Here is a 24,380-nt window from a genome sequence, read left to right as displayed (position 1 = left end):
AAGCTTTAGAGAATGCCCTGTATTTGCAGTGTGAATTACGATTGTGCCAGCGTGCATAACAATTACATTATAAATATTTCCTCAGCCACTTGATAAAGACTCAAATTAAGAAAAATAATTACCAGTACAATTACAATTATATATAATTACGCTATATTCAATTTAGTTTATCTCTAACCTCCTCTTGCCATAATGTGTTCGTTGTTGAAGAATGAGATTTTAGCTGAATGTGTTGGAAGTAAACATGAATTTTTCTGTTCTTTATGGCATATTTTTATTAAATGAAGACTCTTATCAGCATGTTTTCTCACTGGAAAATAATGCAGTTTAGCTGGTTCAGCTTCAAAGCATCCTTCTAGATGAAGATTTTTTTCTTAGTGGAGTTTACCTTCTGTTAGACTAGAGAGTCTGTTTCCTCCCCAAATATGCTACTTCCTTAAATACAAATTATTTGTATCTAGGCAAGCATAGTTAACTTGCACTTAACACAGTAAGAGAGATGTATGGCCACTGGAACATCAGATATTTTTCCGGAGAAGCCCGGTCTTCCAGAGCATTGAAGTGAGAACCCTGTGTCTTGGAGAGGGATCAGTGCGAAGTCTTAACCCTTATTTAGCATAAATATTAGCCCTTGGCTAATCAGTATGTATCAAAACTCCTCAGGAGATAGAACAGCTAAGCTGTGTGAGCTTGCTTTGTTTCCTTAGAGCAAGTATGTATGTACCTGCTGTTCCCAAGAACTGCACCTACACTGCCTTTCTTTGGAAGGATTCATCAGCCCTTTATAAAAGAAAAAGAGAACAAGTGATCTAGAAGAGAAAGGACTGTTTATTTTGCATCTTACAAATTAAGAAATGCTCTGTGGTACTCCACTGCTGCTGCTTCTTACTCAAAATAAATAGATATTAGCAAGACCATGTTATCTGGTCATATGCCTCTCAAATAGTACACAATTTTTCTGATAAGAGGCTAGTCAGAGCATAGTCTGTATGGGGGTATTGTTGTTTATAATGCATTTTATTTGGTATCTTCTTTATGTTGCTTTCAAATAGTCCCTTGATACATTAAAGCAATCCTTGCATGTTAAGCAGTCATGTTAATTGTGCTTTTCAGGGACTCTGAGACTAAATATTTTTTCTTTCTCTACTCATTTTAGTGGACTCTTGCCTTATTCCAGATGAAACCATGGTTTTAGACAGCCTCTCTGTGCAGCTCTGTGTCTTAGATGTATGTAATACTGATTACTTTCTGTTCATTATTCAGTATACAATCTGCCAGTGTACTTTGACTCCATAAAGGAGTAATAGCCTATGATTAAAGGAAATTCTTAGGATATAAGATATCTGGATCATCTTTCGAATTACATAAAATTCTTATTTGTTTGAATTTAGGCTAAGTATCTTTGCTGTTTAGCACAATTTTTGAAGGTGGCTGCGGATTTTATTTCCCCAGCCTGTGTTAAACTCAGAAATCCAACACTGACGTTAGTTGGCAGAACATTAGCTCTTCCCAGCACCTGAAAACAGAACCTGTAATACCTCAAAATAGGAACTGCAGCTCTTTTTTTTTAAGCTGCAGGTCACCGTCATAAAGCAGGAGAGCAGTATTTATCTTCTGTATGTGGGTACTGCAAAAACGTCAACCAGAGCTGCAGATTTGGTTTTAAATAGTGACTGAGGAAAACATGCAAATGAAGATAATAAACTTACAGTTGCATTTAGGTTAATGTACGTTGCTTGTATTTCATTATCATCTCTTTATGGGGATGTCCATGGTAGGACACAAGGTATTAATTTATAACCTGTTAACTGTAGCTAGCAGCATTGAGCTGACCACAGAGTAGTGCAAGGTAGCTGACTTAGTTGAATGGTTGAATGTGTTTCTGAACAGATGCTTGTAAGCAATAGTTTGGCAAATGCTCAATATACTCTAATCAAGATAAATATTGAGGATATATATCTCACGGATATATAGGAAAGACATCTGAAACAACTCCAGTCACTCTTCACATCAATGGATGATTTGCAGGGATTTAGCTTGGTCATAAACTGAACTAAGTGCCACATATCTGCCCAAAAGCAGGGAAGTCAGTCAAGATGTCTCCCTTAACATTAATCAAAACATTAAATTTTATTTTTTGTTAATTAGAAATTGCAGCTTCAAGTTTTTGGAAGAAAAGGTGGAAGAAAATGTAACATAGCAGGTGGCACCTACTGAGACCAAGGGAAAGTGCAAGATCTAAAGGACAGAGAAGTTGCATATAGGCACCAGTACTCCTTAAGGACATCCCAAGGTGAGAGCCGGTAGCGTGTCTTGGCCAGTCTCTCCAGAAAACCCCTCAAGCACTATCTCCCCCGCAGGCATGTGTACTATGAGAAGCAAGCAGCATGCTGCTCTTTCCTCAGCCTATCTGCACAAAGACTCTGCTTGGTGAGGTCCACCTATTAGTGTAGGGAGGAGGTGAGGCAGAAAAAGCCACAAATTTTGATTACAGTCCTTGTTAAATTAGCCTACAGAGCTTGTTGCTGCTAGCAGGAGTGCCATTAGAACAATTCAAAAGCTCTGAGGCTCACCTTTAAATGAGTAGCCAGACTCTCCACCTGCGGCCAAGTGCTTCTTGAGAGTCAAATTTTACCAGGATCTCTCTGGCTAATCAATATCCATTTCTATGGATAATCAGTGTTATCTTCAGTCCATTCCATCATTTGCATTTCTTATTATGGCGACAGAAGGTGGTAAAAAAATGCTGATTCTTTTCTCATAGATTAAAATTTTCCAAGCTTTTTGTGATGATGGATGTGCCAATATCAGATGTTGTACTTCTTAAAAATCATCCACTTCCCTCACTAATGTATTCTGGTTTTCTCAAAGGAGCCTTTGAAATGGCTCCAGTGAGTTTGAACACCAGAATTTTAATAGATGGTATGATAGCTAATTGAACAAAAACATTAGTCAAGTTCTATTAAACATGGTATTTGCAGAACTGAATTCCAATAACAAATGTATCTTTAAAAACATTAGTAAACTCAAAACTGCATTAGGCAAAATGTTCTTAACATTGTATTATCAGGTATATCCCTTCTCAAAAAGAATATACAATGTCAGACACAAAATACCCGAAAAAGAGCTAGTTTGATAGACACCTTAAAATACAAAGAATATACTTGTTATGAAAACACAGATGATCAGTTATTCTAACAGGTTAGAACTGAAAAGGAATTGCAGATTGGGGTTTTTTTGTGCATTTCAGACATAGCAACAAGATGCTACTAATATTTATATGTTTATAATAATGAATGATGGTTTAGAATTGTTTCTACAAGAATGGCAAAACTGGATAAAAGATTATATGTGTTTTATGTCTCAACTGAGCTGCAAACCCTTTGGTTTGTTTTCAGAGGAATTTATGGAGAATGATGCCTTTTAATCAGAGACTAGAATCTTGTTCCAGAAGTATATTTAACTTTAGGAGCATGGAATTACAACATGTTAGTAAATTGTACATGCCATGTCATATGTGCACAGAATGCTACAGCACACTGAGAAACTACAGCAAAAGAAATAAATTCTGTTACGAAGTTTGAACTTTAAATATGAGTTTTCAACATGTCACAACTTGAAAACAATATCCCAAAATAAACTGGTTTTTCTATATACCTGCACAATTTTCCTTGATCTAGACCTTGAATCTAGATTAAAACTGAGTATTAGATCTTTTCCATTTTAATCATGCTAACTACAAAAAAAGACAACTCTTGCCCACCCTGCCTGATATTTTCCTGGTAAAAATATATAGCAATCAGTTATCTTCGTTTAGTCATCACAGGCAACACATGTAAAACTATTGCTTTTCCTTCAAATCTGAGGTCAGTGAGAGCAGCTTTGTGCTGTACTGGGACACAGCTCCTCAGGGCACTATTGCACATCCATTGCAGAAGAAAGCCTAAGGGCAGAGACAAGATTCATAAGCATACAAGGGAATATACAACAGAGACCCACTGAGATCTGAAAATTCTTTAGAACTACATCTCAGCTGAAAACAAAATTAATTTAGTGGCTACAAAGAGAAAAAAAAAAAGAAAACAAACAACAAACCAGGACAGCTAAGACTTACCTTAAATTACCCTGAGCTGTCTGCCTATGGTACCCAAACTTATTACTTTTTCCACCCCCGGGATCTTAGGTTTCAATTTTTTGTGTGCATGTACATATTGAAAAAGAAGATCTCTCTTCAGAAATTATATCAGAAAGAACAAAGACTATTTTTTCCTCACATGGTTGGGCTGCCCTATTAATGTCAATTCTTAATTTTATCCTTTGGATTTCTCATTAGCTTTACAACATGTCTAGATTATTTAATTATTATATTTCCGCTTGTAGATGACATAAGATTTAAGAGCTTTTGCTGGGCTCTAGCAACTTGTCTCTACATTTTGCCTGAAGCTGCTTTGGTATATAATAATCTTCCCCTAGTTAGCATTCAGGATAATCTGCAGAGCATCTTAAGAAGACTTAAATGCTAAATAACTGTCACATAGTAAGTCTTAGTATTATTGCACTAAATTACATTGCAAGCAGTGTGATAAACAACATCATAATACTTTGACACATTCAACATCAATTATAACTGAAATCCAATCTCAACTGGACTTTTTTCAGTAATTATATCCAGTAAAGCAAATATTAAGCTATATGGGGAAGGGAGGGTGGAGGAAAGAGATCTTCCGAAAGCATAGGTGGTATATTAAAATACTGAATGGCCTGACAAGTCTAATTAGGTTCTATACAGGGTTTTCTCCTTATGTTAAGGGATTAAAATATCTGAAATATATTTGGAATTCATTATGTGAATAATTGTTTTGAATGTAAACCTTTGCAGTGACCTACTGGTTGTGTCATTTTAAGGTGCCATGTGAGACTGTCATATGAAATCCCAGATTTCTGTTCTCTGACATAGAAGACTAGTATTTAACTAAATTTAAAGTCATGGATTCCTCTGACCACCAAAATACTGGATGGGTGGCATTTTAGGCTTTACACTACTATGCTTTCTGTATTTCCTTAAAACTGTATGTGGTATTTGTGAATGGCAACTCCATGTACCTTTTGTCTTCAAATTCACTTTTGTTTTCCACTAGGGAACTTTCTGAAGTCATGGAGCTCCCATTCTGTTAACGCAAACTATTTTCATTTGTACTGGGAAATTCAAGAGTCTGGCAGCCAAACTCTGGGCAGCAATGCTATGGGCTGCTTATCATCACACTGTGATACAGCACCCCAGCACCCTTTTGGCCGAGTCAGAGTCTATGTCAGCAAATGTGAATTTTCTTTTTGCTTTGTTTGCTATCTTCCTAAGACTCCGTTTTTGCAAAGTATTTCATTGTTTGTATAATACTAAGCATACTTTAAAGTGCGATTTTATTTTCCTCTGTATATTATTATGAATTCCCTGCATGCAGCGCTACCTGTTTTCTGCCATATTTAGTTCTCTCCAGTGGTTAGCAAGTCTAAACAGACAGTACTATATTTAGAGCAACCTGAGCTGGTTCTTTTATTGTATATTTCTACTTATACCAGACATCTTCACTGCCTAATATTTTACAAGCAGAGTTACCTGGCTGCATGTCCCTGAAATATATACATACTGGCAACATCATTGTTATGGAAGAGCAAGTAGTTCCATTTCAGCACTAGTTAGTCTTTGGTTGATAAATGAACTACGAGAATCTCTTCTTTGGTGGGCTTTTAATAGAAAATATACCTATTTTTCTGTGGTGGGGGGATGCAAATCTCTGAAACTGGCATACAACCATTTTCTCTTCTACTTACTGGTACACTCTCTATGGCATTTGAAGAAACTCAGTGTATTTCCAGCCAAAAGGATTACACACTCATTGAAATCTGAATTTTGAATGTGTTTTTATTGATAAGAGATAATAGATGACTTGCTGTATTAGTTCATGTGTTTTTCAAATGAGTACTTTTTATTACAATGTTACCATACAATTTTTCCTTTTTAACAACACTTCGTGTCTAGTATGATTGAGGCAGAGAGTTTTTCTGTATTTTTACATGAAAAAAAAACATTAATGGAGATGGATATTTCTATTTTTACTGTGTTAACATCATTTTATAAAATCATTCAACTGTCGAGATCACCTTCTACTTCCATGAAAACTGGTCTGTATAATATTATTTTTCTTTTCCTCACCACCATCAACAGAGACCTTCCTTACTGGAAGCGTATGGAACTAGTCAATATGCCATACTGTCAGGCTGATAGAACATACGTGCAAATTTATAAGAGAAAAAAAGCTGTTTGTTAGTAAGTGGACTTCTTTTGTCTGAGCAGTGTCTTTATAAAAATGATGCTGTGCAAGCTAGTGCCAACTTAATTGGGTGTCAAATGGAACTGATTTGTCAGAGGAGAATCATCAAGAGGGATGATTCCAGGGTTTTCAGAGGTTCACAAAGTTTTAAACTTCTGTATTTATGGATTTTTTTATATGCAGTTTCATAAAGTGAGAGGAGTTGCTATTTTGGCATTTCTATTTATTGGATTCTTTGGAGGGGCAAAAACCTCACAGGTCCTGTAATCAATCTATTTGCTGTCAAAGACACCCACACTGTATAATCCCTTCTTTATACTGAGCCTTTGTGCAGAATGAGGAGGAAGCTTTTGACAAAGGAGAGGGAGCGGATGTTGGATTTGATTTGTTCCTGCTACTCCTCTTGGAACACTCTTCTGTCATCTCATATCTTGGGTGGATACAAGACTTCTACTTTGCAGTCTGTATCATCTTGTGGTCAGTTTGGTCATTTATCTGCATTTTGTGCCGTAGCTCTTTTTCCTCCCTGGTTGTTACACACCTTTCCATCTCTAGAAGTACCAAGAGCCGTTCTAACTGAGCTTTTAATTTCCATAGTAAGTGAAGATGGGTTTTCCTTTTCTCTGATCATCCTACACAGCATACCACAGAAAATATTGCCAGACCTTTATTAATGGTGTTAATATTTTTCTATCTCTAAGTCCTACCATGTTTTCTTGTCTGTCATGCTGATGACTGATAACTGATCTGATCACTATTATGATGATGCTCCTCCAGTTCACGGCAGAAGTTAATGTCAGTAATCCCTAACTGCATAATAGGGTTTGTGTGTGATGATGTACCTATCAAACATTATAGCATATTATACATTTAATCTTGTTTCTGTTTTCAGGGGTTTCAGCATTATCTGTTTCTTACCGCACATAATACACAGCCCCATCTTCTGCATTGACAATCTCCAGATTTCATTTCAGCAGCCTGTTTTATCTTCACATCCTCACCTTTTATGCAGGATCATTACTAAGATATTACTAAAAGAGATACTTGTCCCAAAACCAGTGCTTGAGGAACTGAACAGGTAACCTTTTCCTGGCTTAACAGTTCCCCTTTTAGCATAATTTCTTAGCCTACTGTAGCACTCTTCTAATATTCCTTGCTCTGTAATAGCTTCTCATATGGCATTAGAGGTAATGGTTTCTGAAATCCAGATAAATTAGTTCTGCATTTCCTTTGCCTAGCAAAATAACGTGCTTTTAAAATGGCAGCCTCTCTGGGCTTGATTTTCCATTGGCATAACCCATGGTGCATTTGAATGTTCTTTTATTTACTCATTTAGTTGATCCATTCATTCAGAACTTGTTTTAAGGATGTGCATAACACCGAGGACAAGCTAACAGATGTGTTGCTGCCTGGGTCTCTCTACTTTCTTCAGTAGAATTATTGTGTTTCCTGTTTTCCATTCCTGATCTGACAATTTTTTTTACTGGCCTGCATTATTGGACTTGGGAGATTTTCATGCCCCTTTCTTACTATTCTCAGACACGGTCTGTCTGCCTGTGTTCAAGTACATTAAATCGTTTGAAGTGAGTTTCTACACCAGTTGCAATAACTTCTATTTTCACACTTTCCACAGACTTTCAGCCATGACTCACCCTGTCCTGACCTGTTTTATTCATCAGAGTACATGTTAAAATCTGAAGCCAAGTATTCGTTTAGTTTTGAGACCCTTTTTTCTCTTCCATCTCTTTGCTTTTTGAATGACAGTCATTGTCATGGAATCATAGAATCATAAAATGGTTTTGGTTGCAAGGGACCTTACTGATCATCTAGTTCCAACCCCCCTGCCATTGGCAGGGACACCTTCCCCCAGACGAGGTTGCTCAAAGCCTTATCCAGTGTGGTTTTGAACACCCCCCAGGAATGGGGCAGCCACAGCTTCTATGGGCAACCTGTTCCAGTGTGCCTCACACCCCTCACACTAAAGAATTTCTTCCTAAAATCTAATATCCTAATATTCCTAATATCTAATCTAAATCTACCCTCTTTCAGTTTAAAACCACTATCCCTTTTCTTATCCCTCTGTGCCCTTGTGAAAGGGGCAAAAAAAAATTTTTCTTTTTATTCAAATTTTTCTTTTTATTTATATTCCTTATTTCATTATATATTCTGTGTTATTGTTTATATTTTCCTCTGATTTTATACGAAGGAGAGTTTGCTGTTCAGTTATTTGCTTTGTCAGAGCTTGGTTTTGGGGAATTCTCACTATATCCCTGTATTTTCTCTTTCCAACAGTAGCTTACTTCACTGAGCAGCACTTTTTCTGCCTTTATGTCAGCTTTTATAAGCAGTGCTAAAACCTCTCTTCAGAGGTTTATTTTGAGTGCAGGTTATTGCTGAAGGCTTTCTTTAAAAGTTCATTTTCTTTCCATTTCATCATTTTGAGATGAAAATGATTCCATGCATTTTTGAACCTTAACTTCAAGTAATTTTAGGTCTCCTCTATATCTAAGTATCTGAAGGTTTCAGTTGGTATTCCTGACCAAGTAATTTCAGTTATATTTCATTTTGCCCTAATCATATTCAAAACCTCAGTTAAGGTGGCTTATCTGTCTATGCCATGTAAACTAGAAATCCCTCTGAACAGGGTTTCTATCAAAGTCTTCAATTATGTCTTGTATAATTGTTTGTAAAAGCCAATTTTCAGATAACTATTTTATTTGTGGCAGGTTTTGTTAGGGTTTGACTCTGATTTTAAGGAATAATTTAACTCGATCATTATTTTTTCTGTTACCTTGGTGTTGCTTGTCAGAAAGTTAAGGTAGTATTTATTTCTGTGAGAATGTCAGGAAAGTATCTGTTACCCAAAAATGTGGGTTTTAGCTATATAGGCTATGGCAGAATCTCAGCAACTAGTCCTGTTTGCTTTGAACACCTGACCAATGATATTTCAATTCAAAACATTTCTGTTTTCTTCGCCATCATCTCTCTTATGTGTTTTCTTTAGCAAATGTTTTCTATTTGTGATTATTTTTCTACCACATAGTAAGTGTCCTACAGAAGCTTTAATCCCTCCCACATACTTTGTCTTAACTTTCAAACATCTCTGGTTTTTTTACCCACTCATTATTCTGTTTTCTATTTGGATGATACCTGGGATGATATTACTTGCATAACAAATACTTCTATGAATATTAAACTTCTTATTTCTCTGTTGATCCTAACCCTCTGCACATGCTCCTACCGTTTGCTCTTCCTTTACCTTGCTGTCTCCTCATCTACCTGACTCATGCTCTTTTTCTGTTAGAGACAGACACAAGTCATCTCTCTGTGCTCCCTATTTCAAGCATCAGCAATGCCAGGTAACATGCCAGAATTTTACTTGAAGGAATCATTAGTTGAGGTGATCCTCTTTCTTCTAGACTTGCACAACTGGAAGACCTCAAGAACTTCCTCCAGTTACTGACCTTATTGATGCAGGTCCAGGACACCTGTGACACCAGCCGCTACCTTTGTTTATAACATGAGTACATGATATTCCTGGGCTCTCCGTCACTGCCCTCCTATTGAAGAAACAATTGGAAGAAAGGGTTCTTTCCTTTCTGCAGTATAAACTGCAGACTGCTATTATATCAGTGAGAAATTAGGAGTACGCACTAGTTCAATATCATTGTTATAAGTTTAATTTTCTGGAAATTTGGTAACTCACAATATCCAGACCAAGCTTTACAAATAAGTCAGAGAAGATCCTTGGAAAAAAATTCACTTCAACTACCGTGTCCTCGTTTTATGAATGAGATGCTACCAGTTAACCTCACAGAGTAGTGTGAAGTTTTAGAAAGTTGCATAACAATGCTGGAAAATGCAAAATATCATTGGAAGAAGTCTGCATATTAGTCTTCCTAGTAGTAATGAAGTCCCAAAGTGGAAAGATGGCCTGGCAGGTTTTGCAGTAATAAAGCTGATTGCCAGGATGCAACTGGTTTGGTGTAACATAACTTTCCATGCAATATTTTGTTCAAGCATGAGAGTAGGGCAGAAAGAATATGTTTTTTTCCGTGAAAATCTCAGTTGGCTGTAACCCCTGGGGCTAAAAAGGTTACATGTATACCTTGGAATGCCTTATTAGCTGTCTTCCTTGTGTCTGTCTCATTCTGCTTTGACAATTTTCCTGTTATCACAAAGGTCTCAACATGCAAACTAACTAATCAGACCTTTTCCTGAACCTAAGTTGGTTTATAGCAGTAATTTAATAATGCCAGTCCTATTAAGCTGACAGCTGTTCTGAATACATAGGTTGTTGCTGGTACATATGTCATACATTAAACGGATTTTAGCTACTTAGTGTTTACTTGTTACTACTTATAGTTGGCATGACACCAATTATGAGATGCAGCCTTTTCCTGGTTTCAGCTGGGAGAGAGTTAATTTTCTTCCTAGTAGCTGGTGCAGTGCTGTGTTTTGGCTTTAGTTTGAGAACAGTGCTGATAACACACCAATGTTTTAGTTGTTGTTCAGTAGTGCTTACCCTGATCAAGGTCTTTTTAGTCTCATTCTCTGCCAGTGAGGAGGGGCACAAGAAGCTGGGAGCATCTGACCCAAACTAGTCAAGGGTATAGCCTATACCGCAGCATGCCCAGTATATGAACTCGGAGAGTCACCCAGAAAGGAACAAGTCGCTGCTCAGGTTGGGGTGGGTATTGGTCAGTGGGTGGTGAGCAATTGTATTGTGCATCACTGTAATTTTTTGTTTTCTCTTTTCCCATTTAGTTTTATATCTCTCTCCCTGTTATTTCCATTAGTAGTAGTAGTAGTAGTATCATATTGCACTTTATTTTAGTTATTAAACTGTTCTTATCTCAACCTGTGAATTTTACATAATTTCAATCCTCCTCCCCATCCTGTGTGGGGAGGGAGGAAGGAGAGGGGTGAGCAAGCGGCTGCATGGTATTGAGTTACCGGTTGGGTTTAAATCATGACAGGACTCTAATGTGCTGAGTATAGTGGAACAATCATTTCCCTATTCCTGCTGGCCATACTGTTGATACATGCCAGGATGCTGTTGGCCTTCTTGGCTACCTGGGCACACTGTTGGCTCATATTCAGACAGTTGTTGACCAACATCCTCAGATCCTTTTCTGCTGGGCAGTTTTCCAGTCACTCTTCCACAAACCTGTTGTTGTGGCCTAAGTGCAGGGCTTCACTTTCTAAGTGCACTTCACTTTGTTGAACCTCACACAATTGGCCTCGGCCCATTGATCCAGCCTGTTCAGAACCCTCATGATCATGAGCACATTTTTATCCTCTGTCTTATTGACCGTACCAGCATCTGAAATTCTTTAAGTTAGTTTTCAGATTGCCATGAAGGAAGAGTAAGTCTGCCCCAAATGGTGACTTAATATGAAATGGGCTCAATGGTGAAGAACCTGTTTTCATTCACAGCTCACAATGAATTCTGCTAATCCTGGGTATATATTGCCTCTGAAAATTAGGTCCAGAAAGAATTTTTACTTCTAGAGAAATAAGCTTTCTGGATGGAATCAGAGAAGTGTTTTCACACCTCTGACTGAGGAAATAAAGTGCTCAGAAGAGTTTCTGGATTCAGTTTTATCTGCAGTGGAAATAGGGCTTATGTATTGCAATAACCCCTGCTTTGAGGCACAGACCTTTCTGTAAAATGGAGCACACCCATGGAAAGCAATCATAGGGATTTTTCTTTATTATCAGAGGATAAGTTGCTACTAATAGCACCCGAGGTGTTTGATCTTGGTCTGGCATACATGATTAGATAGCAGTATTTCTATGTGTGTTTAAGAATAAATTCATGTTCAAATGGAGGTTTTTTTGTCTGCCAAATTTTAAATTGATTTGCCTTTAGCAGTTCATTGCAAAGTTATTCTTTATCCCCAAATGCACTCGTGGAAGGATGAAAGATTGCATCTCAATCTTCATGAGGAAATAATCTGTTTATACTGAGTATGGACAAATGATTACAGCTGGTCAGGTTATTGCCTATGAACAATTTATCTCCAAAATGTCTTTCATCCTTTCTTTCCTCCTAAGGAGAAAATCAGAGAAAGGGCTTTGAATTTTTATTAATGATTTATTACTCATAACTGAACAGTGAACAGTTTATGCAAATACACTTTGCAAATTGCTCACTTTAACTACTACTTGGAGTTATATCTGGATATTAACCATCTCATGGGAAGCAGAGGTGTGAACATTTGGATTATTGATATTTAATCATAGCAGAATAACACATATCAAACATTAAATACTCAAACAGATACAGAAATCATTTGCAGTACCCTTGCTCACTCTGGAATGCACCTTAATGGAGTTCTTGACATTAATAAGTTACTAGTTAAGGTGAATAAGTATAAATTGCAGGCTAACTAGCTGATAGTTGAACATATTATTCTTTGAGGCCAGTTAACCAGCAGGCCCCAAGTTCCTGCAGACTTAAATTTAGTGTACCTCAAAGAAATATCCCTTTGCATAATGGAATTTTAAAGAGAAAGATTATTTTGTTTACCCTGCTCCACCCTGTCAGTGCAATGAAACCACATCGGCCTGTTTTGGGACTTGTGGAGGGAACCTTTTGCTAAGGACAAAGCCGGTGCAGGTTTTTTTGTGAGCAGCAACTTTTCTTGGAGGAGAAGAGAAGTATTTTTATTATTATTTGAGTTTTTAGGTGTAGCGGCTGGTGGGGGGAGTAGTTTATCCCTGATATATAACTTATTCATTGTTTAATGAATTGAAATGCTTATGGACAAAGCTCTTGTATAAATATTGGTTTTCTATATTTTAAAGTATTAATTTAAAAAAAATTATATTAGTAGGAAAAATCTATTTCTATTTAAAAATTGAGTACAGATGAAAGTAATTGTGATATATAGTTGTCAGGAGTGTATTTCTACTGAAAAGCAGAAAATTATAATCTGCAAAATCAGAATGTGTCGTTCAGATGGATTTGAGTAACACTCAAGGCTTGCTAATCTTTTAGTGGAAAAGTGGAAGATTTTTTCAGATACAGGTAGTGAGCAAAATTTCCAGTTAGAAGCTCACCAAATTGTACATAAAAGAGAGATGCACAGGGACACTTGAGAAATAAAAATGGGTTGATTTATTCATTCAATTTTCTCCTCCACAAATGGCAGTTGTTCAGGCACTGGATAAGCATTCTTCTTTTATTGTGTGAGAACAATTATCACTCGTGAACCACTAACTCATGTGCCACTAACAGAGGCAAAAAGGAGTTGATGAAGTAGTGAGAGTAGGTGTCTTATTCAGAGGTCTGTAATTTATTACTGCCTTCCTAGTATTTAAATTTTTGGCTTACTGTAATATGCTCCTGTGCATGCAGTTACACACAAGTTAGATTATTATGAAAGCATAGTTTAATGTTAGCACACATGCCCATTAAAACGGGCTATCTATCTACTAATTTTATTTACTTGCTTCAGTGGCATCTACCATCTGAAGCAAAGATATTTAGTCCAAAAGGAGTGTGTGCCTGAGGTTAGTGGTTTAGGGCTCAGATCCTGTTTCAAAGGTTTTTACTAGTAGAGGATCAAAAAGCACACAGGTAAATGCTTGGTCTTGTGTCATGTTGCCTTAAAAATCAGCTGTTGGTGTCAACATGACATGAGTTTTCATGTTAACATGAGTTTTCACTCAGTTAAGAAAGTGGCTAATATGGAAAAATATCAAACTGCTAGAAATGAAGAGCATCATCTGTAGGAGACAAAGCCAGACCAAGGGTAACATGTCCCCTGGAGAGCCACAAACATCCTGGAAAGCTACATGAGTACTTGGTCTCAGGAGCTGATAGATGTGCTAAAAGAGCAGAACAGGGCCCTAAAGGTTTCATAGACCAGTAATGATGCATTTTAAGTTCAAGGAAAGCAAAACAAATACAGTTCCTTTTGCAAATGTTTTTTGATGTTGGAAAGCAGTGAGACCAATTAACATCCATTCCCCTGCTAATATCAGAGATGGCAATTACTAACCTAAGAACTTGAATATGACTGAAAACAGCCTGTTCCTACAGCCATAAGCTTGACACTGTATACCCTTAGTGCTGTTATAATTACAGCAAATGTCAATTTAGAATAAACAAGTAAATGTAGAACATGTAAAAATTAAATTTGCCAAGACAGTTTATTCATGTAGAGGTGATACGGAATACCTCTAAGAGGTGAAAAATAGGATCTGAATGAACTACTTTTAAATGCACACCAAGAACCTCTTTGTATTGTTGTACTTTTTAATTAGATGAAAATAAATGAATTGAAAAGATGAAAGGGACTCATGTAACATCTCACTTCAAAGGGCAGCTCTACTCTTGAGAAATGTTAAAAAAAAAAGAAAAATGAAAAGCAAAGCAGCTTATTCGAGAAATGTGCTTTCTCTATGGATTTGATTTCACTTTTACCTGCTTTAGAAACTCGGGAATGACTTCTGCTTATTTGACCTAAATGGAGTCATTACTCCACTGTAAAGGAGAGTGGAAGCTGGCTGGCACGGATGTTCCCCCCCGCCATGCTCCTTCATTGCACTTTGCATTGACTCAGCAACGTTCTCAAATGAGTGGGATTATTTTTGACCTTGTGATGGGATTTTTATCAGTTTCAAAGCTCCAGGCTATATTGTGGTTAGAAATTGCACATGTACAAATGTTCCTTAGTTGCCTCCCAGAATGAGAATGAGAAGATTAACCATCTCAAGTGTATGTCTACCAATGCATGCAGCCTGCAGAACAAACAGAAGGAACTGGAGCTCCATGCCCAGACAGAAAGTTAAGATATCAAAAGATAACTGAAACTTGGTAAGACAGCTCACATGACTGGAGGAATATGATGGATGGCTACAGGCTGTTTTGTAAAGAAGACAGGGAAGAATTCTCTTGTGACTCAAAAGAAAAATTGCTGCTTCTAGAAGCAGAGATCTTGTGTGACTTGGAAAAGAGGAGCAGCTCATCAGCTTCATAACTCCTTGATAGATTTAGGCAGGCTGCTCTGTTTTTTCTGATGCCATGAGCTGTCAGATAGCAGGTTGATGTGAAATGGCATCAGCTTCTCACAAACACAATCAGCTAAGCAACTGAGCTCATTCCAGATGTGATTAAGTAGGATCAATTATAATAGGAACTAGCTAAGAGAGGTAAGCTTGTTTCTTGGGTTGGTGTTCTGGCAGTATTAACCATTGTAAGTATCCTTTATTCATCATCAGATGCCAAATCGTTATTACTTCAGGAAATGGCTTCTAGACCAGCATTCAAATGAACTTCATCCTAAACTGATTATTCTGACACTGAAACTGACATCAAGTGAGGAAACAATTTATTTGAAGCACCAATTGCATCTAACAGAAAAGTAGCCATTGAAGTCAATGTTTTGCAGTGCAAGTAGCATGTTTCCTCTCAATCTTAAATACAGTTAAACATTCTGTGAGAGAGCTCTTTGTGTCAAAAGAGATTAATAGCTACCCTTCATGGCATTATATGTTTTACCATGGTACTAAGTAAAATTGCTATAGCATGTAATGCTTAATTTCCTAAATTTCAGAATTTATATATTATTCCTGTAATTTTTTACATGAAATTGCACATCAGGTGTTCAGTAAATCCGAAGAATATATGTGAGAATCAAGTGCACTGGTGTCGTGGTTTAAGCCCAGCTGGCAACCCAAAACCAGAATCACGCAGCCGCTCACTCACTCTTCCCCCTTCCTACCCCCACTCCCAGACGGATGGGGAAGAGAATCAAAATAATGTAACTCCCACGGGCTGAGATAAGAACAGTCCAGTAACTAAGGTATAACACAAACCACTGCTGCTACCACCAATAATAATAATGATAAGGGAAATAACAAGGGAAGAGAATACAATTGCTCACCACCCACCAACCGATACCCAACCTGACCCGATCAGTGATCTAGCCTTTCCGGGTGACTGCCCCCAGTTTCTATACTAGGCATGACGTGCTGTGGTATGGAATACCTCTTTGGTTAGTTTGGGTCAGGTGTCCTGTCCCTGCTTCCTCCCGGCTTCTCCTCATCCCTGGCAGAGCATGGGACTCAGAAAAGTCCTTGGTCACGTAAACATGACTGAGCAACAACTGAAAACATTGGTGTTATCAGTGCTGTTCCCAGGCTGAAAGTCAAAAACACAGCACTGCAGCAGCTACTAAGAAGGAGAAAAATGACTGCTACTGCTGAACCCAGGACAACTGGAAATACCATAAATATGCGTATTATAGATATGACTAAATATTAGTGCTTTGTTTATCAGAAATAGAAAGCTGGTAATGTAGAAATAGAGGGAGTCATATGAACATACAAAATCAAAGAGAGGCATGTTGCAAAATAGTCCATATCTAAATTGTAAAAAGAGAGAATTGCCCGTATCTTTGAGCAAATATTTTTATCATTAGTTTCAATTCTTTCATGGCTTCTAGTTCTTGCTTTAGGGCTCCCAGCAGGAATTTTTTTTTGTGATACAGAAAGAATAAATAACAGATGTCTGACAAAGCAATGCAGGATGTGGCATATACTGGCACAACAATTGTGCTGTTCTGAAGTATAACAATTGACCAAAACCCCACAACTGTGTTTACTTTCTTTTTTCCTGAATGGAAAGAGATTCCTAAGCTCTGGACTATTTCCATAAAAGTCTTTAAGATCTTACAACGGTAACAGGGTTCATGCATCTCTTCTATTGCTTAGCAATTGATGTACTGCAGTTGTCTGCTTAGTTAATAATCACATCTAATCAACAGAAATCAAATTTTCATTTCTGTTTTAATATAGGTAAGTTTCAGAGGCCTTTGAAGATCTAGGTTGGCACCTGTTTTACCCTTTCAAGTGCTTTTCTATTCTGATAATGATAAGGTTGTTGAGGGTTGTGCAGTCTTCTTGATAGGCCCAGTGCCAATGTCTCTGCTCTGGTCTTTAGTTGCCATTGTTTTATTTGCTTTGCTCGCCATTGCCAGTAATGGAGCAGGGCAGGTCAATTCACCCTCACAGATCCTTTCTGTAATCTCTCCTTGGCAGCTGTGTGGGACCACTATTTTCTGCAGACAGTGCAAATTTTTAATGTTTTTCCTACATTTAGTTCCAAAACCACTGTTAGTCTCTGCTTTATCTCTTCTTCCTCCTTCTCCCTCAATTTTTCTGGCTGTTAGAGTGTTGTTTCCCTCAGATAGTGGTCCACAGGTCTCTGTGAAAATATTCCTGGTGTTAGGTCACTTTCAAATCACAAATGGACATTTTAAATTTCATTATTGACAACCAGTGACGTTTCTTCCCTAAAGCTCAGAAGCAATAGGCTTTGCTATTGATTATTACTAGGCAAGATGTAGAAATTCCTGAGAAGGATTCTGTGGCCTACGTTGTATTGAAATACTTGAACATGAGTGTTCTTTTGTGGGCTATTCATCCTTGTAGTAGTACACCACTTCTCATTTATCACCTAGTTTATAATTATTTGCTGCCTTTATCTCTCTTCTTTCATTCCAGCTGAACATATTACCAATATATATACACAATACTCTTGCATTATTCTTTTGTGTGGTACTTTACTAAATATTTTTGGAAGCTTATGTCCTTCACCTGACAGTATCACTTGCAGTGTTTAAATTATTTGATAGCTATAAAAAAATGAAAGAGAAGATAAGTAAGAAAAATCACCGCAGAAGTGAGACCTATTATAAAATTCTATTGAGGTTTATTTTATTAAAGACAAAGCATCTGAAGTCTGACATTTTTAACCTTTGAGCCTTTTTACAACACATACTTAATTGTGACACCAACAGCTTTTTACACACATTACGAAAAATTATACATCTAGAAAAAAAAATCCCTTATTTTCTTCTTTATTATGTGTGCATGAAAAGTATTTTTGCCCAAGGGTCCCTCTTTCATGCTCAATGCTGTCCACTCATTTTTCAATGCAGACATCATCAGACCTTTCTGAGAAAGATCCAAGGAACACCATGTCCCTGGGAAGCCTCATTCTCATGGTCAGAGTTTAATTTTAAACTTTAACCATGAGATCTTGGGCTGTTGCTACTGGGTTCTTGTCCAGCATTAGCCGTTAGCTTTTGGTGATAGCTCCCTCCTTCTTAAAGAGACTTTCTGTGACCCATGGTTCAGCCTGTACACTTTTGACTTTATCATTTGTCAGCATCATTCTGCATTTCCCTTTGTGGTGGAGCACGCTGAATTATCACACCTTAGAACCTCTTGTGCATTGCAGTGCGCATAAAGCCTAAGTCAGTGTCCCTTCTACCCCCTTGAAATTCTCTCGGGCACCACTTCCTGAATACATTCCCTCCTTGGAGCTTCACTTTCTCCTTCTGAACTGAGGGAACAGCTGCAGTAGTTCATCAAATCCACCATTTTCATTTCTATTTGGTGTTTCCTTTAAAAGATATTAGTAGGGATGCACCTTTTCTCCCACCTTTGGACAGTGCTCTTGTTATAGGTCAGTTATTTTTAATTTTGGGAAGAAGCACATGCAAGGAGATTTGTTGGTGATCATTCTCTTTGCTCCAGGTAAGGAAGGTTTCTCTTGCCTTCTAACTCAACTGTAGTAGATATAATCACTTTGGAGCTGGGGGACAAACACAATGTCTTTGCTTGTCTCCTCAGCTATTTCCAACATTGTCAGAAGGACCTTGTGACATTAGCTCATAAGACATAACTGTTACCCATTACTTTAAAAATACAAAACCCACAAGTAGCCCATGCAAGGGAGAATATAACTTTCTATGTGCAAGGAACTGTTCATGTGAACCTCTATAGTTTTGAAGAGTATATTTTTGCTTCACAGGACACTACAAGACTGGAAGATGAATCCTTGAGGGAGGAGTTCCCACTCTGCACGTTAGATTCGTTGAATACAAAATAACACTCAAAATAGATTTAAGGTCTGCATTGTAGCTGCATGATTGTTTACTGTGCTCATTTATTCCATTCTTTAGGTTTGAAGATGGCACAGTCTCTTTTCTTGATATCATTGCTCTGAAACACGGATTTGATGTTCTGGAAAAACTCACAGGTCAGTTAACATAACTTAATAATGAAGAGTGAAGTTCCAGATTTATAATCAGGGCACAAGACTGATCATATTTCCTATGGCTGTAGCTTTATTTTCCTTTCTAGATTTACTTTCCATGTTCAACGGTGTGAAGATTAGACCTCAGTGTAATTGTTTTACTCAGGTCTTATGTATTGGATTATTCCAGCCTAGTTTGGAAGGAAAAAAAAGTATACAGACTTTTCTCAACAAATGCACACACAAGACTTGAGTATATTGAACAAATCTAGTCCGCCTCATGCTCACAAAGGTGACACTAGAAAGTAGCTGAGTGGCTTCCACTGTTTGAGTATCTTTGAAGCCATTAACATGGAGCAGTTTGTTTACCTTTCCAAACATTTAGCCCTTCAACTTGTACTGGTATTTAATATATCAGTGCCTGGCATGACCAATGTGACAAGAGATTCAGTGCTTTGTAACTGCCATTTTCTCTCGCCATCCTTTTCTCCCCTTCACACCGTTGAGAACAATGGAGTCTTACAGGTTATTTAATTTCTGTCAAAGGTCCTCTGTTCTTTTTGAACAGAGATGATTGGCATTTATATGTGTGCAACAAAGCTGTTGCATGTTGTAGAAACACTTCATAATCCAGAAGGACTGCAGATTTGGTTTAAGCCACTTTATGCATATGTCTCCCACTGTTAGTTTTCAGTGGCAAAATGCTCTGTCAGAGGTGAACCAGTCCCAAATCTCCCTTTGCTATAGGTCCTGGAGTACTTGCTTTGAACTGTCCCAACACAAATAATGATTCTCATTCTAGGTTGGAAACAGCCTGGAGTAGAAACAAACAAAATAAACAAAGTATTGTTGTTATTAATTGTATCCTTCTGTGTAATAAAAGCACTGCTGAAGTTCTTTTGGGATGCACTGTAGTGGGGTTCTACCAGTATAATTATTGAAGATGGGGAGGGAGACCACTAATGGAAAGTGAATCAGAGATTCAGTGTTAGGCAGTTTTGTGAAGAAGAGAGATCTGTTTCTGCGTCTGATATCATCTGACTAAATTCTTGACCTGTCTCAACTTTCATTAAACAACAATACATATTTCATGCCAGAGTTACATCATGATATGTTTGTGTATTGAAGCCATTATTAGAAGTCTTGCATCTATGTGATTTTTAAACTTAATCTTAGCTGGTATGTATTTTTCTTAGTAAATTTTCATCAGTTTTAGAAAAGGTACCTAATTTGCAATTTTGTTACAGAGAGTACTTTAATTATAATGTCTGTTCAGGAAGCATTAATTCACTTCACAAGAAAATATGATATGTATTGGAAAAAAATGTAAAATGCAGACTAGGTCTCCTAAAGATGATGAATTGAAAGTTGTTTTTAAGTTCACTGGATGCTTGGTTGGTTGTTGGAGAGTAAAGGTTGCATTAGCTTTCTTAAAGGCGATTGTATCATATAGCAGCCAAAGCATCCCAAAGTGTGGGATGCTAAATGGTGAAGCTAACTTTGATTTTTAACTTGGTCTTTGGGACTTTTGGCTTCTGCTTTGCCCTATAATAACTTTTACCATCCTCCGGCACATCAAGGACTAGTTGCCCCCGGTGATGGGATGTGGGGCAGCCTGCATTTAGCGGTATTGCACAGATTCTCATGTATGTTGTGTTTAAACTCTTAAGATTATGCAAGTCATCCAGTTTAGGGACAGAAAAGAATTTCCTCCTCAGTCAGATTGGCAGGGATTACTGGGATTACTTCTCCTGTGTGGAGTTTGTGATTTCATTCTGCCATTGTCTGGGCATGTCAACTAAACTTGGACTGTGGGTGTGATGTTTGTGAATTTTACTGCTTTCATCCTTGGTGCTGCTTTCATTTGTGATTTTAATGGGTTTGTGTTTTTTCTTTTAAAAATCGTAAGATTAAAGATGACATTAATAGATGTGTTCTGGATTGTGATATATAGGTGTGTTGGAAGTAGATGCTCCATTTTGGCTGACATTTATGAAATTCTTCATTTTTGAGGGAAATGCTTCCTCTGATTTAAAAGAGAGAATGAATCATTGATGATAATTTTACTTTCTTTATGCCAGCTGTTTACCACAAGATGAACATTAATGTAAAAGAAAGCTGGGCAATTTATACTAATATCCTCACGTAACTGCTCATAATTAACACCTTCTCTAAATGTACTTGCAGAAGAGTTATGGGTTGTTGTTTTGGGTTTTATTCCTCAGAAAAAGGTTTGATGATTTAACTAGGGAGAAGATGCTGCATCCACACTCTGCACAGGAAAATATGGATACACTAAAGAGAAGGCATTTTAAATTCTGGCATCAGAAAGAAGAGGTTGATTTCTAAATGCAAAGACAGTATGTAAGAGCTTAAAATCCAAAATTATTCTGATGCCCGGATGATGACATTATTGGTATGTCAAAACCCAAAAATCTCACCTCTCCTTTCATGGACAGTGAAGTGACTGTTTCTGTTTTTAAATTTCTGTCCCAAGATGAACTTGGCTTACAGAACAAACTAGAAAGAAAGTTATTTATTTACTGCTAGCAGCAAGAGCTGCTAGCATGTTACATCAGTCCAGGTTTTCATCTTTCTTTTGTGACTTGACTAATGCAAACTAGGTATCATTTGTACCCTTGAAAGCAGAGAACAGCTAGAACATGATTTGAGAATCTTTGAAAAAGTGCGTTGCCAGAAGAAATCTGGCAAGGCTATCTTTGCAGAGTTTAATCTGAATATAAGGTTGTTTTCTGGAAATAAAAACTGTTTTATAAGTTTGGTGGGTTTTTTTAGTATGCATTTGCTAATATTGGTGTGGATTGTGTTCACAAAGTGCCTAATCTGTGAAAAGGCCTTGAAAAGGATCAAAAAATATCAGTCATTCCTCAGACCTGTAGAGATAACACAAAAAAGGTAGCAGTGCACATAAATATCTTGGAAGTTTTTGCATAATACAGCTAGAGAGAAAAATGTGCATCTTGGGATCTAAAAGAAGGGGGAAATGCCTTTATTAAAACCTGAGCTGATGAAGAAAAAGTGCAGCACTGTTGACAGAAAATATACTCTTGGCAAGAGATAATTGTTCTGTGTTCAGACAAAATAGCAAGACTTCTACAGGGAAGGCATTTGATGGCATCCAGTGTTATTACAGGGGAGAAATTTGTAACAAACTCCTTTCATGCTTGGAAGACTTCTGGAAAGAGGAGGCTGGGGCAGCTAATAGCTGGGTAATCCCCACAGGTGCTGTTGCATATAGCTTGCCAAGGCAAGAAATGGCAGGGAGCATCAGTGACCAACACCGACAGGCTTTTCACACATCCAGTGATAACTGAGCTCTTGAGGTCTGCAGCTATTAAGAACTTTTCCTTTAACAGGGCTGTGTACATTGCAGATCCCAAATATTAAAGACTGAAAGGAGAAACCTGAGACAATTCTGCTTTGAGGTGCCTTATGTGTTTCCACATGAAAAGATGATGGAATCACTGATCTAATTTTTCTCAACAAGGAGGCTTAACCTCACCCTGTTGGCAGCAGGAGAGTATCTTGTACGCCAGTTAGTGCGTCCTGTCCCTGCCTTTCCACTTCCATCCTTCTTAAGTAGGAAGAACAGCATTTGCATGGGGAATCTGACATCTGCTGCACATGTTAGTGTTCTCAGTTATATTGTGTTGTGGGTCACAGTGTTGACTTTATTAAAGCCAGCAGAAATGCTGAAGACCCATTGAATTTAAAAGAACAATTGTTCTGGATCCTGAAAAGTGGCAAGCTGCACTCCTCATTCCTGCACTTCTCATTCAAGACAGGAATAGGGTCATTAGTTGCACATTCTTGTCTGTTTTCTGTCTCTGCTAATCCTTTTTTTCCCAACGCGGATTGGTAAAGTAAGGATGTGGATGTCCCCATTGAGCTGGGTCTACCTATAAATCAAACTCAGTTGTTAATAAGCTGGTAAGAGTATAGGTTTCCCATGTTGTTTGTTGTTCAGGTTCTTTGAGATAGTGGGTGGTGATCTAACAGATATGAAAAAATCCTGGCCAGCTCTCTCCCTATTACTGAAATCAGGAGAGGTATACAGTAGTACCCAACCAGGAAAGCAAGATGGAAGAACATTTAGTAAACTGCAGTGATTTATCTATTTCTATATCTACTCTATTTATTTAGTTCAAAGTAAATCTTTATGTTTGTCGTGGTTTAAGCCCAGGCCGTAAATCAGAACCACGAAGTCCACTCCCCCCCCCCCCACCTTTCTTCCCTCCGCTCCTGGAGGGACGGGGAGGAGAATCAAAAGAATGCAGCTCCCACGGGTTGAGATAAGAACAGTTTAATAACTAAGGTATAACACAAATCACTACTGCTACCACTAATAGTAATAATGATAAAGGAAATAACAAGGAAGAGAATACAACCGCTCACCAACCGGTACCTCACCCCCACCCTGCCATGATCCAGCCCTTCCGGGAACTCTCAGTTCTACATCCTGGGCATGACGTGCTGTGGTATGGAATACCTCTTTGGCTAGTTTGGGTCAGGTGTCCTGTCCCTGCTTCCTCCCGGCTTCCCCTCCTCCCTGGCAGAGCATGAGACTCACAAAGTCCTTGGTCAGGGTAAACATTCTGACCAGTAACCGAAAACATCGGCTTTATCAATATTTTTCCCAGGCCGAAAGTCAAAACCACAGCGCTGCACCAGCTACTAAGAAGAAGAAAAACTGACTGCTGCTGCTGAACCCAGGACAATATTCCTAACCAAGGAGACTTTTTTTTTACAGTAGTACGGTAGGTGACTAAGCAATCAGCGTATGTTTTTTATTACATTGTATATGAATGCTATCAATCCCTGACTTGAACTGTGGATCCTCATTCCTATTCAGATCATTCACTGAACGAGGTTTTACTAATGTGAACAATTTAAATTTCTTACTATTCTGTGTACCTAACTGAACATGGGATAATATAAGAAAGATACCATTTCTGCCTTACATCAGATGG

General features: G+C 37.8%; 1 protein-coding gene across 1 annotated transcript in view; it reads left to right on the top strand.

Moving 5' to 3' along the window:
- MOCOS (molybdenum cofactor sulfurase) overlaps nt 1–24,380 on the top strand; it is a gene marked incomplete at its 5' end in the record, with an annotated part of 216,079 nt that overhangs the window by 103,591 nt on the left and 88,108 nt on the right. Inside the window, one exon of the mRNA XM_080611404.1 lies at nt 19,316–19,392. Within this exon, the coding sequence (XP_080467530.1) occupies nt 19,316–19,392 (77 nt within the window). The remainder of the gene's footprint in view (nt 1–19,315; nt 19,393–24,380) is intronic.

Source organism: Psittacula echo (assembly GCF_963264785.1).
Source record: "Psittacula echo genome assembly, chromosome: 2".
Lineage (NCBI taxonomy): Eukaryota > Metazoa > Chordata > Aves > Psittaciformes > Psittacidae > Psittacula > Psittacula echo.
This window is presented reverse-complemented; position numbering and strand designations above follow the sequence as displayed.